The 15,342-nt window shown below is 45.5% G+C and overlaps 1 protein-coding gene across 5 annotated transcripts in view; it reads right to left on the bottom strand.

Moving 5' to 3' along the window:
* The window catches only part of HIPK3 (homeodomain interacting protein kinase 3), a 580,167-nt gene that overhangs the window by 277,277 nt on the left and 287,548 nt on the right, over positions 1 to 15,342 (bottom strand). For 2 of the 5 annotated variants that reach the window (XM_078680869.1, XM_078680872.1), the window contains exon 5: positions 6,924 to 7,007. The exons of the other annotated variants lie outside the window; for them this stretch is intronic. In XM_078680869.1, the coding sequence (XP_078536995.1) occupies positions 6,924 to 7,007 (84 nt within the window). The remainder of the gene's footprint in view (positions 1 to 6,923; positions 7,008 to 15,342) is intronic. 5 annotated transcript variants of the gene reach the window in all.

Raw genomic sequence — 15,342 nt, 5'->3', positions numbered from 1 at the left:
CACTCTCTTAAGGTCTAAGGAATGTAAGGCTCTTTCAGGTGGCGTTGAAGGATTAGGAAAGAAAGTGGGTAAAGTGATTCCTTGGTTGATGTGGAAATCAGATACCACTTTTGGCAGAAAAGTAGGATGAGTTCTAAGAACTACCGGGTTTGCATGAAAAACCGTGTAAGGTTCCTTACAGCATAAAGCTTGTAGCTCGCTAACTCTACGAGCTGAAGTAATTGCCACCAAGAAAGACACTTTCCAAGACAGATGCTGCAAGGAAGATTTGCGTATAGGTTCAAATGGCGCTCCCATTAACTTGGTAAGGACTACATTGAGCTCCCAAGGGGGGGGGGAAGGAGTTCGCACTAGTGGAAACACCTTCTTTAATCCTTCTAAGAAATGTTTTACTACAGGCATCTTAAAATAGGAACCTTGCGAAGGAAACTTTCTGTACGCTGTTACAGCAGCTAAGTGTACCTTAATAGAAGAGAATTGTAGACCCGACTTAGCTCGATGCAATAGATATGGCAGAATAACCTGTTCCTGCCCTTTAATCGGGTCATGTCCATTATTCAAGCACCATATATAGAAACGCTTCCATTTAAAAGCGCAGGGAGCTCTGGTAGAAGGTCTTGTGGCTTCCTTCAGGATAGACATACAGTCCGCTGGCAAGTCTAAATGCCCATATTGTAAGAGTTCAGGAGCCATGCTGTTAACCTCAGCGAGGGGAGGCAGGGATGAAACACTCTCCCCTGACTCCTGGACAGTAGGTCTGGGCGACAAGGCAACCTCCGGTGTGGAACCTCGGAAAGTTGAAGAAGATCCGGGTACCACCACTGGCGTGGCCACTCCAGGGTGATCAGTATCATCCTGGAGTTGGTCGTGTAAAATTTGGTGATCACTGCTGGAATGAGAGGCAGTGGGGGAAAAGCATAAAGCAGGCTCTGGGTCCAGCTTATCAGTAGTGCATTCCCGACCCTGGTTGGCAAAACCTGGATGCGTAGACTGGGCATTTGGCGTTTGTCTCGTCTGCGAACAAGTCTATATCTGGAAAACCCCATCTTTGAAAGATATCCAGAGCAACTTCGTTGTTGAGCACACAGACGTGAGTGTCTATGAAGTCTCTGCTTAAAAAGTCCGCTTGGACGCTCAAGACACCTGGAACATGGACTGCCTTGATGGTCAGATTTCTGGCCAGTAACCATTTCCAAATCGTTTGTGCCTCCTGGGACAGAACTCTGCATCTGGTGCCTCCCTGCATGTTTAGATAAAACATTGTGGTGGTGTTGTCCGTTTGAATCAAGAGGGAGTTGGACCTCAGAGATGGGAATAAGGATTTGAGAGTCAAGTGAACATCTTTTAGTTCCAGAAAATGGATATGGTAACCTTTTTCCGTGTCCGTCCACAGGCCTTGCACTTGAAGATGACCCATATGAGCACCCCAGCCCTGCAGGGAGGAGTCTGTGATGATGGTTTGAGTTGGAGTCTCTTGGAGAAAAGGAACACCTGTCATCAGGTGTGACCTCTTCATCCACCATCTGATGGAGTCTTTGGTAGACTGGGGTTATGCAATCCTCCCAGCTTCCTGAAGCCTGTGTCCCTGAGTCCTCCAGAGTTTGTTGAAGGGGACGCATGTGTAACCGGGCGTTGGGTACTATGAAGATACAAGAGGCTATGGACCCTAGGAGAGAAAACACCTGCCTGACCGAAGGATGGAGAGATCGAAGCAGATCTCGAGACTTCATCTTGATAGATGCAAACCTCTCCTCCGAAGGACACGAGCTCCCTTCCACGGTGTCTAGAGATGAACCGAGGTAGTGAATTTTTTGAGTAGGATTGATAATCGATTTCTTGTAATTGACTCTTAGCCCCAGAGAGCTCAAAATCTTGAGGCTGTACGACAGATGCGACTGAAGCAGAGATGGAGTGGAACTCTTCAGAAGCCAGTCGTCAAGGTAAGGGTAAATGAAGATTTCCTTTTTGTGTAGAAAAGCCGCCACTACCGCCATGCACTTCGAAAAAGTTCTCGGTGCAGACTTTAGTCCGAATGGCAGAACTCGAAACTGGTAATGGCGTCGAGCCACCTGAAACCGGAGAAACTTTCGATGTTTCCTGGACACTGTAATGTGGAAGTAGGCGGCTTGCAAATCTATGGCGCACATCCAGTCCCTTTGGTGTAAATGAGGAAAGATCCGATGTAGAGCCAGCATCCTGAACTTTTCTTTTCGGATATATTTGTTTAGGAGTCGAATATCCAGTGTAGGCCTGTACTCCATAGAAGGGCCTCTTTTGTGAACCAGAAAATATCAAGAGTACACTCCCTGGCGCTTCTGATGAATTAGGACATGTTCTATGGCTTTTTTCATTAGACGATTGCTCACCTCTTTAAGTGTGGGATGACACAAAGTGGGAACAAGGCGCTTCTGATGAATTAGGACATGTTCTATGGCTTTTTTTCATTAGACGATTGCTCACCTCTTTAAGTGTGGGATGACACAAAGTGGGAACAAGGCGCTTCTGATGAATTAGGACATGTTCTATGGCTTTTTTTCATTAGACGATTGCTCACCTCTTTAAGTGTGGGATGACACAAAGTGGGAACACCCTTCGGAGGGATCGAAGGGGGAGGAGACTTGAATCGTAGAAGATAACCATCTCTTACAATATTTAATACCCACTTGTCGTTTGTTATATTGTTCCACTCCTCCACAAATCCAGCAATACTTCCTCCTACCGGAGTGCACAACACGTCGAGAGGAAGTGTCCCTTCATGGTTTTGGTTGTTGTTTTGGAGGTCTGCTGTCTGTAGTTGCCTCTTCCTCTCCCTGGTCGTCTTTGATGAAAATGCGATCTTTGTTGCTGCCGATTACCCTGCGACGACCATTGGGACGACTGACCCTTTTGTTGGAACTGGCGTTTATCACTGGAACAAAAACGGACGAAAATCTTTCTTTTTTTCTAAACCCACGGATTTAACTGCATCTAAATCAGCCTTCATTTTCACCATCTCTTCGTCAGCATGAGGACCAAAGAGGGAAGAGCCATTGAACGAAAGGTTTGTGATCTTGTGCTGCACTTCCGGTTTGAGACCAGTTAATCTGAGCCATGTGGAACGCCTCAAACAGATACCATGCGCATATCCGTGGGCAGCTAGATCAGCAGAATCCGCGGATGCACTGATCATTTGATTTGCAACAAGACCCCCTTCTTGCAAGATTTCTTTAAAATCTTGTTGGTCTTCTTTAGGGAGTTTATCAGCAAAGCGAGTCAGAGAGTCCCATAAGGATCTGTCGTACCTCCCTAATAGAGCGGAGGCACTGGCGACCTTCATGAACGAAGCCGATGTGCTGCACATCTTCCTACCCATGGAATCCATTAATTTACTGTCTCTGTCAGGAGGAGCTGAAGAGCAAGATATGGTTGACTGAGTCTTCCTAGCCGCTGCCACTATGATGGAATCTGGAGGTGGGTCAGAGCTTAGGAATAATGGGGCCTTATATTTTTTGGCTATCCTTGATGGTACGGAACCCACATCTGCAGGTGTTAAAAAGGTCTGTTTGGTAAGATCAAGAATACCAGAGACCAAAGGTAGCAGCGGTCTAGATGAGGTACGGTGATGCAGGGTTTCGAATATTACTGAGGCCGAAACCGTCGGCACTGACAAAGTTATATTCAGCCTATTTGCTCCTCGAGACAATACCTCATTGAAGGTAGTTAAGTCGTCAATAGGTGAAACTCTTGAGGGAGGAGTAGATGTACATGTTGGAGAATAATCCCTCAATGACGTTCTAGTAGAAGAAGTCAACCAGGTAGGAGATCTTCGTCGCCTTCTCTTTGGAGAAGAGTGGAAAGAACGAGATCTATCCCGTGGTTGCCTCTTATGGGGACGCGGAGAGCGTGACATGTGAGCGGTTCTTCCTCTAGAAGACAGAGCCGTAGGAGATCTTGATCTTCTAGGAGGCACCTGAGGAGACCTTCGAGAAGTCTGAACCGGAGATCTTGATCGGTGGGAAGGCGAGTAGGTTCTGGAATAGTCCGATCCAGGGCTGCTAAGTGGCCTAGCTTTCTTGCGTCGAGGTTCTTCATCAACCACCGGCGAGCCCTCCGGTGAAACCTGGACAATGTGGAGACCTGGAAAGGAAGAGCCAGCGGGAGCATGAGGCACCGCGGCAACTTCCATAGATGTCACAGCAGGTTCTTTCTCCATCGACGTCGATGGCCTCGACATCGACAAATGTTTCTCCCTCAACGTCGATATGCGCTCAGTCCTCAGCGGCGAAACCATTCTCTGCGAAGAAGATCACGACGTCGATCTGTCATGACGTAGAGATGACGTCGGCGTCGACCGCATTCGATGGTGTGGTGATCTCGACGTCGAGCGATGAGCAGCCCTTGACGTCGAATGTTCTTCATGCCTCCTTGACGCCAGCAAACTCTTCGACGTCGACCTACGACGAGGTGACGGAGAGTGCCTAGATGTCGACAGGTGTCTAGACGCCGATTTATGCTTCGACGTCGACAGACCCTTATGACCATACCTTGATCCCAAAGTATGACGCTTCGACGTCGAAACCTTTCTCGACGACGGAGACACTCGCCATTTCGACGTCTGAGACTGCGCAGGCCTTCTCTTCAACGGTGGTAACGACGTCGAAGGTGAACAGTCCAGAATCTGCCTTTTTCTTGAAGATGAAGAGGCAGTCTGGTGTCTGTCGATGGGTTGGAGGAGAGGCGGGCTCTTGACATCCAAGGCCACTTTCCAGATGTTCCTTTCTCCGCCACTGCTTGAAGGCGAATCCTCTCTCTATCTCCGAGAGTCCTCGAGCAAAACTTCTTGCAGTGGTAACAGGAGTCTACTTGATGGGAGGAAGGAAGACAGGCGAAACACACAGAGTGTGGATCCGAAACAGCCATCTTCTTTCCAAAGGATGTACATTATCTGAAGAGGGATGGCATTCTGACAGAAAAAGATGGATAATTTCTGTCACAAAAAGAAGATAAAACCTTCACCAGCACAGGGAAATTGCTAAACAGCAAGAAAAATAATTTTTGACTAAAAGGTCAAAAAAACTGTCGAGCTCAAGCTCCAGAATCCACTCAGGAGGAGCCAGAAAAAAATACTGACCTAACTGTCACCTGTGGTGCATGCTGGGAGCAGAGGGCTCTCTGAGGTTCTTAAAGGCGAAGTGCCTAGTTTCTGTTGATTCTTAAAGGCAAGGTGCCAGTTGTCTTTTCTGTCTCAGGAAAGTTATTCCTATGCAGCCTATGGGCCAAACTACCTGCAATTACTTGATGTTTTTTCCTTGTTCTGGAAAATAAAAGATCCTTGTATGAAGCCATTTGGGTGTATGGTCTATTACAAGTAGTCTTAAATGTTCTTTATTACTACAAATGTTGCTGAATTCTTTTCTGGCTGTTTGTCCCTATTTTGGGCTGCATAGTTACATATATGTACGTTCATACATATTTAGGTGTATAGTTTTAAAAGTTTACAAACTTTAATTTCTGAGCATACACCTGTGTGTGTGTGTGTGTGTGTGTATATATATATATATATATATATATATATATATATAAAGATATATATACATATAAGCTCTGGGGCCCCCGAACGTGGGCAGGGATTATTCACTGCTTATGACTATTGATGAGAATCCCCTGGAAGAGAACTTGATCTTCTGGTAGAGATCTCCAACCACAGATTTGTCACCTTTTAAACAGATACCTGAGCAGTACCTCTGTGGTGTGTCTGTGAATGAGGCTCAAACCTAAAAGACATGTAGGAACGAGCAGACTAATCCTCTAGCTCCCCGCCCCCGAAACAGACTGTCCAGACAGTAGTTTTCCTTGAACGTATGGAGTGACACCCATGTAGCAATCTCCATGACAGGAACTTTGCATGCCATCACAATTGTAGTAGCAGCCTTGACTCTTGTGGAACACCTTTGCATTCCTTCTGGAAGCTGCTTCTTGGCCAATGCATTGCAGATCCTGGTACAGAGGACAATCTAGCAGGTGATGGTCCTTTACTGCATGGCCATGCCTTTTTTCACGCCAGCAAACCACACAAAGAGCTGATCGTTCACCCAGTGTTATTCTATATGAACAACATAAAACCTCTGTGTGCAAGCAATGACCTCTCTTCCTCAGAGGGGTGATGCCGAGCACAGAATGCTGGGCAAGGTTGATGGTTTGGCCAACACCCTAAGCCATGGTGTACATGTCTTGACAAGCCAAAGCCACAGATGAAAATCGAACTTCTATTCACCTTACCTCATTGTAGAAGGCCTTAAATCATCAAAGGCAGATAAACTGCGAAGTTTGTTGTTATTAATTTGATCCATAACAGACTATAGACAGACCCTCCAGGATTTCGCGGGTTGCCGCGAAATCGGCACTTTTGTAGAAATTGCGGCATTTTTTTACAAAAGCTCAAAAGCTATTGCATGCTGATATATCCTGGGGGGTCTGACAGACCCCCCAGGATATAGCGGCATGGATTAGAAAATTTAGCGGCACAAAAATGGAAATTTAGCGGCACAAATATGGAAATTTAGCGGCAATTTTGCGGCATTTTATTTGACCATTTGTCCTACCACAAACACAGATATCTTAGTTTTTTAGTTATTTAACAACATGAAGCTATGTATATTTGGTTTATTTACTATGTAGACACATTGTTTCCCTCATTTCCTTCCTGGGGTAAATCGCTGGGAGCACTTGATGTTGACAAGCACTTTGAGGGGAGGGGTGGGATCTGATCGCTATCAGTGATGCCCTCGGGTGGTGGCAGGATGGGAGGGGCAGGGAGAGATACCGGTGGGTAATGAATGATGTTTGGAAGCCGATATGGAGGTCTGTCACTAACTCGGCTTCCCCCCCCTTTCTTGCTCAGCGTTTAGCAACATACCAACATTTGTGTAGTAGGTTTTACATACCGTGCCCCACACCTGGGTACAGTACTGCCTGATGTGGAAGTTGATGCCAAAAGAGACAAGGATTACCATAAGCCTTAAAGGAACCTGGGTTAATGAGAGTATAAAGACAGTGGTTAATTAAGGAAACTTTCTAATACATTCACTGGTGATTTAATTGCTAATGCAATATATGTCATGAGGAGAACTAGGCAAAAAAATAGTCCCAGAAGAAGACAGTATTGCCAACATGCGTCAGTCAGTTTAATGCATTTTGTGTAATAAATCCTTTCCATTAAATTGATTCTGTGAGTACCGTATGTTTCCATGTCCAGAGTCTACTTTGAGAATATATATATATATATATATATATATATATATATATATATATATATATAAAAAAACACTAACGGTGACTAGTGTGTATGCACAGCACAACCTCCTGGGGTTCAGATAATGTACGTGGGTTCAACCCTGTGGACCCAAAGTATAGGCTGTTAAGAGTGTTACATCACGGAAACTGTCCTGGTGGTAGCCATTGTTCTCCATGAGGTCTTGGAGTGGCCCAAGGGCACCCGCTTCATAGTTGTCTCCTGTCTGCACGCCCACTTCTGTTCAGGGCCGCATCGGATTCATTGTTCAGGGTACTTCTCGGGTAGGGAGGCCCATCAAGGCCAATGCAGGAGCATGGATCTTAGTGGTTTGTGATATAACAAGTGTTCTTGTCCACCATTTTACATCTATATTTAAGAGTGTCTGCCATTTTCTGCCTGTTTTGTGTTTGCTGATTAAATATTATTATTCGTAACTTAATGAACAATTTGTTTAGCTAAATCTGAATAATTGGCTTTGAGTGATAAATAACACCCTAGGACACCAGTGGCAAATATCCATGTATACTGTCCCGTCACTGCTGACTGTCCCGCAGCTATGCAAAAGGCCTTGGATGCCTAATTTCTCATTCGTCTTTTCCCCTGAATTAACTTAATATACCAACACCCCATGCTACCTCTAACTCAACAAGTTCCTAATTCTAGTTCACCGTTGAGGCTCCCATTCCAAGATGAACAAGAACCACAACCATGAAAGCTCAGTAAGTACGTCCTGCTAAACTAGGCCATCTGGGCAATTGCTGGGAAAGTTAGGGCACATTAAATTATGTTATGTTACTAAGAGATGTTTTTGTGGTTTGATACAAGCTACCAACCGTATTACTAAGCATAGATATTTCTCTTGAGGATAAAGATCAATGACCGTGGAAGGTATGCATTAAGACTCCAACTTTGGCATGTCTTTGGCCTCTCTTTACCGGAAACACTGTTTGCTTAATAAGTTCAAGAGCAACTATATGATCTGTAAAATAAACAAGTATCCTTCAGTTTTGAGAATTCCTGCAGATGAAGCTTCTACACTAATGCTATAAGCAAGAAATCAGCAATGCGTAAAGAAATGTGACTAGGTTCTTCCCTTTCTGAAGCAAAGAGGATATCATTCATTTCCCGACATTTTAATAAATCCGTAAACATAAGGTGTATGATGATGGTGGAGAACAAGAACACTGCTCAAATCCGCAGAACCAGCCTGTCTGGAGAGAAGGTGGTATATGGCGGGTTAACGTGGGAGTCTAAAGCTCACTCAGGGGAGATTATGGTGACAAGGAACACAATTTTGATGGTGAAGAGCCGTAAAGGACAGCTGTGCAGCCGCTCAAAAGGTGCACATTAAACATCTGAGGGCCAAGCTAAGGTCCAACTGTGGCATGAATAAAGGAGAGGGTGTAAACAAGTGTTGCAGGCCTTTCAAAAAAAGCAGAAAGTTACCCTTTAATTGTGTAGAAAAACAAAAAGGTACCTGTGGGTCTAAGCCATCTTCTAGCTATTCTGTGTCTGACATGAAAATCCTTACTAATTATGGGTCATAGAGTGTGATTCAAGCACGACTGGATACTTCCAAGATGTGAAAGTACCCATCAGTTATCGTCCGGTACCGCCCTTGTCATCATCTGGGACTCGTCACACCAAGGAGAGTATTCCTTGCAGCCACTTATAGGTTTTGAAAAATGGGTGCCCCAGTGTGTTAAGGGTATGTAGGAGATGACCGCGTGTTGATAACTGAAAAGCAGTGCGTAAGAAAAGTGAGTGTGTGAAAAAGGTGAAAAATAGTATAAAATTGGAGAGCCAGGAGGAAAAGATTTTTATTAAGTACCTCTAGGGCTTCCAAACATTAAAAACCAGTGCGGGAACATAGTAGGTTGAACAAATAGCTACCATTTAGATAGTGTGGGTCAACATGTTTCTGCAGTATATGGACTCAAGGAGGTGTCCGCTGCTTTCATCAGGACCAAACATCGCTACTGCGTGGGTAAAAGAGAAAATAGTGTTACAATGGTGTCACCTGGACGTTTTAGGTATGTATCAGTCCTCCAAAGTACTGGGTGATGTCCAAGGTGAGACAGTGATGATGTCAGACAAACAGAAAAACACAGAGAGAAAACCAAACAAGCATTGGTGTCAGCAGGGTTGTCAAGTACAACCAATGGTAGGTATAAAAAACGTATTATACCATATGTGTCAGTTCAAGTACACCTTGAGTCCATATGCGGGCCTGCAGAACCGCTTACCTTTTGGGTAGGAGGATGGTACTACGCCTCACCTGGCTGCGGCTCAGGTAGGTAGAGCACCGCTCTGGTAGAAGGAGGGAAAGGAGGAGTAGTCAGTGGTAGATGGTATATATCACTGGCTGGTTATGCTCAACATTCAGATTACTTTAGTGCACCCGTTGTTAATGCGAAGATTGTAATGAGAAGATTTTGACTAGTCTTGAACTCGTTAAAAGTTATATAGGAGAGCGCTAAAGGACTATACTGCTATTGGGGCTGATAATCGTACCAAAAACGAGTGTGGTTGTTGCCACCACTAAAAGTAACCTAGCAATCCGGTCACTCTCAGAGTCAGTGATTTAAATTCTTATAAGTATTAATTATCATTATGTGTCCACAGCGCTGTAAAAGTTTGAGCGATGCGGGTGAGAGCTAAATGCGCCTATACTTCTTTTGCATCGAGCGGTGTGCGATATTTTTCCAAAAAGCAAAGACTCCGTCTATAATCACCATCGAGGGTCAGAGCCCAAACACTCTGCTTCATAAGAGCCACTTCTTAAAAACTCGAGTCAACCGTGTGAAGAAATGCTCGTATCAAGCACATCGACGCGAGACAAAACCGGTAGACGGAGGAGTGTGTACCCTAGCTCGCGCGGATGATCCTGATTGCCCCGGAATGGCCCAGGCAGTGGTGGTTCACGGACCTGCTTCACCAGTCTCCTTCCTCACATACGGCTGCCGTGCAGGCCGGACCTTCTCACGAAGTTCGGGGGGCAGATGGTGCACCCCAATCTCTCGTCTTTGAGTTTGGCGGCATGGCTCCTGAGATAGTGCAATATGGCCATTTGAATCTACCAGAAGATTGCATGGACATAATGAAGGAGGCTAAGCGACCTTCCACTAGGACTTCCTATGCTTACAAGTGTAAGAGATTTTGCATCTGGTGTAAGTCCAAGAACTATGACCCGACGACGTGTAAGGAAGATGTCATCCTTCCGTATCTTCTACATTTGGCGCAGTCTGGCCTTAATGTCCATTCCATTAAGGTTCATCTCGCTGCGCTGACTGCCTACAGGAAATGCCCTTCACAGACTTCCTTCTTCCAGATCCCTGTGATCAAAGATTTTTTGGAAGGCTTGAAGAAAGTGTACCCTCCTGTCCGGCATTCCTTCGCCTTCATGGGAATTGAACGTGGTGCTGTCCAGATTGATGAAGAAGCCTTTTGAACCCATTCATAAGGCTTCATTGCAGCACCTATCCTGGTTGGCGGCGTTCCTCGTGGCCATTACATCGGCCCGCAGGGTGAGTGAAATTCAGGCGTTGTGTATTTCATGCTGCTAAGGTTGTTATGCGTACTCACCCTAAATTTCTTCCAAAGGTTATATCCGATTTCCATGTTAACCAGACCATAACTTTACCTACGTTTTTCCAGAATTCTTCATCTCCAGCGGAAAGGTCTCTGCATTCCCTGGATGTCAGAAGGGTGTTGAAATTGTATCTGGATAAAACCAAAGATATTTGTAGGTCAGACCAATTGTTTATCAATTATGGATCAGTCAGGACCGGTCTTGCTACCTCAAAACAGTCCATCTCGAGGTGTATTGTGTCCTGTATACAATTGTGTTACCAGAAGGCTAATAAGACCTTAGGGGGTAAACCTAAGGCTCATTCCACCAGGGGCAAAGCTGCCACGACTGCTTTGCTCCGTAATGTTCCAATTGCAGAAATCTGCAAGGCGGCCACTTGGAAGTCGGTCCATACCTTTGCTAAGCATTACTGTCTAGACACTGATGCCAGGGCAGACGTTCAGGTTGGGCAGGCTTCGCTGCGAAATCTGTTCGCACAGTAGTGGTGTTGTTTCTCTTTTTTCCACCACCGCTTTGGTGTGGGGATGGGCTTGCCATTCTATTCACTAGATTATGACTATACACAGAGATCCCCTACTTCAGAAGGAGTAGTTTCTGTCCTGTAACTCCAGTTCTGTAGCAGGGGTATCTCTGTTATAGTCATAAGAGCCCGCCCTCCTCCCCGGTGGAGATAGAGAGATATTCAAGTAAGAAATGGTACAGGTCTGGCGTGTTACGCCTTCAAAAAGAACTGAAAGTAAAAGGACCTGCAGTGCATTCTGGGATACTGTGAGGCTTCTGGAAAGTTCTCTTAAAGGCACAGTATCCTGTTCTGAGCCACATAATGGCAGCCTATGGGGCTTGTCTGTCCACTTCTTCCTCTCTATCATTCCAGAGGGTTTTGCTGTTAAAAGCAAGGTTTTTCTCTTGGAGAAATCTGGACAGGCTTTGCTGTTTGTGCATTTTTGGTGGAATTTCTAGTTTAAGTACTGAACAGTGTAGCCTGTGGATATAGGCTGCATTATCTGTCTTTAAATTCCCTCTTAAGTGTCTGTGCAGTTCTGCACGTTTTGACAACTTAAGAGATTATTTTTGATTGCTCTGGGGTCCATGCACATGGGCGGGACTATTCACTAGATTATGACTATACACAGAGATCCCCTACTACAGAATGGAGAATAATATAAAAATATTAAAATACGGACAACAGTCCCAGGTCACGAGCATGAGCAAGGCAGTGTCCAATCACACACTCTCACAATCATCAACTAACACCCATCGTGGTAAAAGGTGATAATATCTATATTAAAACCTTATAAACCTCCTAAACAAGAATCGCAAATGTGTGAAGAAAGCAGTCACCAAATAATACACAAGAGCGGATAAAGAAAGAAAGAAAAAAGGGAAGACAAATTCCTGTCCAAAACACACCTCTGAGTACAGATGTACTAGGTACTCCTCTAGGATAGAAAGAAGTACACAGGACAAAGGGACATCAAAACAAGCCGCGGTATACAACGGGAGTAGAGTTGACGGTCATCAAACTCTGTTCATAGAAATGAAAAACAAGGCAAGATTCCCATTAAGTATATGGCACGGAATGGCAAGTCAATGAATGAGACCGCAGTAAACTCTAAAGGTCTGAATCCGGCAGCAGAGAGGGGGAGGGGAAGAGGAGGGGAAAGGGGGGGGGGGGGAGGAGGGGGAAAGTGGAGGGGGGGGCGCTTGTCTAAATACGGTCTACAGGGATCAGATCATGGGGGTCTAACAAGCACAAAATTAGTGCAATAAACCTACGTGAGAACAGTCTGCTCACCTGTCACTAGTATCGGGCAGAACTGGAATAAAGGATCATTGTCCAGCAAACGCCGCTTTCCACATTTTCGCTTGGCACAGAGATTAATTCAAAGGCCAGGGCGCATCGTCCCTAAATGCAAAGGCACAGCATAGAGACAGTCTCTTATCTCGTGGTTGATAGAACTATACAGAGTAAGCTCAAGAATAGAAGGGGTCCCTACATAGGCGGCATACAAAACTAGTATTGGAAGAAGTTAGCCCGACCATACAGGGGAAGGAATATGCTACTTACCAGTATGCATCTGTTCTTGGCATGTAGTCCTGCTGACATTCATATCTGTGCATAGATCGCCGCCTAGTGTTGGGTCCGGATGATTGCACTTTGTTGTCCTGGAAGATTCTTCGAAGTATCACGAGATAGGTGACTCCTCCCCTGGACTACAGTGCCCATGGGCATCCTTTCCATGCTCAGATTGTTTTTCGCCATTGTGGCAGAGGTAGAGATAGGAAAGTAAGAGATGACCATGCTAGAGATAATGCTGCAGCTACGACAGGCGCCGGGGAGGAGGCCGGCGATATGAATGTCAGCAGCCCTACATGTCAAGAACAGATGCATACTGGTAAGTAGCATATTCCGTTCGAGGCATGTGGGCTGCTGAATTCATATCTGTGCATAGACTGAATAGCAGTATCTCCTCTAGCGGTGGCCACCTGTGCCAGCTGCAGCAGTTTGGAAAAGAGTTTTGAGGACAGCCTGGCCTACAGCAGCTTGCTGTTTTGCTTGCACGTCTACACAGTAGTGTTTAGTGAAAGTGTGTATGGTGGACCATGTGGCTGCCTTACAGATGTCTTCGAGGGGAATATTTCCTAGGAAAGCCATGGATGCCCCCATTTTCCGTGTAGAGTGTGCTCTAGGGGGGACTGTTAAAGTGCGTTTAGCTTTTAGATAACATATTTGAATGCATTTAACTATCCATCTGGCTATTCCGGACTTTGAAATAGGATTTCCTTTGTGCTGTGGTGCAAAAGCAACAAACAGTTGCTTTGTTTTCCTAAAGGATTTAGTTCTGTCCACATAGTATAGTAGAGCTCTCCGAACGTCTAGTGTGTGCAGGGCTCTTTCAGATACTGTTTGCGGATTCTGAAAGAATACTGGCAGTTCTATTGCTTAATTAATATGGAAGTTAGATATGACTTTAGGCATGAATTTAGCGTTTGTTCGAAAAACTACCCCGTTAGCATGTACCTGCATGAAGGGTTCTTGAATTGTCAGTGCTTGCAACTAAGAATGCGACCTTCCACGTTAGGAATTGCAATTCGCATGAGTGTAGAGGTTCGAAAGGAGGTCCCATGAGTCTGGTAAGCACTATATTTAGATTCCAGACTGGGGAAGGAGGGTGTCTCGGAGGGATCACTCTCTTTAAGCCCTCCATAAATGCTTTAATTGCTGGTATCCGGAACAGCGAAAGGTGTTTCCTGTTCTGAAGGTATGCTGCTATAGCAGCTAAGTGTAGTCGAATGGAAGAGTATGCTAAGTTACATCTTTGTAAGTGCAGCAGGTAGCATATAATGTTCTGAATGGAAGCGTCCAATGGGTTGATTTGGTTATTGTTGCAGTAAATAACAAATCTTTTCCATTTTGCTGCATAGCACGCTCGTGTGGTTGGTTTCCTTGCCTCCCTAATGATGTTCATGCAGTCTGGGGGCAAGTTAAGGTAACCGAACTCTAAGAACTCAGGAGCCAGATCGCTAGGTTCATTTGGTTGGGATCTGGGTGTCTTATTTCTCCATGGTTCTGAGTTAGAAGATGTGGAGCAAGGCATAGTTTTTGATGAGGAACTACTGAAAGTTCTAGGAACGTTGTGTACCATGGTTGTCTCGCCCATGTGGGAGCAACCAGGATCAAGGGTAAGTGAGTGTCGCAGTTTGCGTGCCACCAGCGGGATCAACGGTGCTGGGGGAAAAGCGCACGCAAATCTGCCTGACCAGTTCATCCATATCGCATTGCCCAGTGACAACGGATGTGGGAATCTGGCGGCAAAGTACTGGCATTTGGAGTTTTCTTTTGTGGCAAACAGGTCTACCTTTGGGTGACCCCATTCCTCGAAGAATGGTTGGAGAAGCTGGGGGTAAATCTCCCATTCGTGTATTTGTTGGCTGTGCATGCTAAGCAGGTCGGCAATCTGATTGTCCTTCCCTGGGAGGTGTTCTGCTAGGAGAAAGACGTTCTTTTGAATTGCCCACCTCCATATGCTGTGCGCCAGATGGGACAGCTGTGGAGAGTGGGTCCCCCCCCTGTTTTTGGATATAGTACATTGCGGTCATGTTGTCCGTCCGGATCAACACCGTCTTGTTGTACAGGTATTTTTGAAAGGCTTTTAGGGCTAGGAAGATCGCTAGCAACTCCAGCTGATTGATATGGAGCCTTTTTTGCTTGTTTGTCCAGAGCCCTTGTACTGTGTACTGAAGGAGATGGGCACCCCAGCCTGTCAGTGATGCGTCCGCTGTTAGTACTAGTTGTGGAACCGGCTCTTGGAACAGTCGCCTTGTAAAAGGTTTTGTGGGTTCCACCACTGCAGAGATTTGTGTGTGCGACTGTCCACCAACACTAGGTCTTTTAGGTGTCCACGAGCCTGGTTCCATTGCCGTGCTAGGCATTCCTGTAACGGGCGCATCTGAAGTCTGGCATGGGGGACAATGA

This window comes from Lissotriton helveticus, chromosome 3_1 (assembly GCF_964261635.1).
Source record: "Lissotriton helveticus chromosome 3_1, aLisHel1.1, whole genome shotgun sequence".
In the NCBI taxonomy this organism is placed as follows: Eukaryota; Metazoa; Chordata; class Amphibia; order Caudata; family Salamandridae; genus Lissotriton; species Lissotriton helveticus.
Note: the sequence above shows the minus strand (reverse complement) of the source record. Positions and strands in the feature narration are given on the sequence as shown.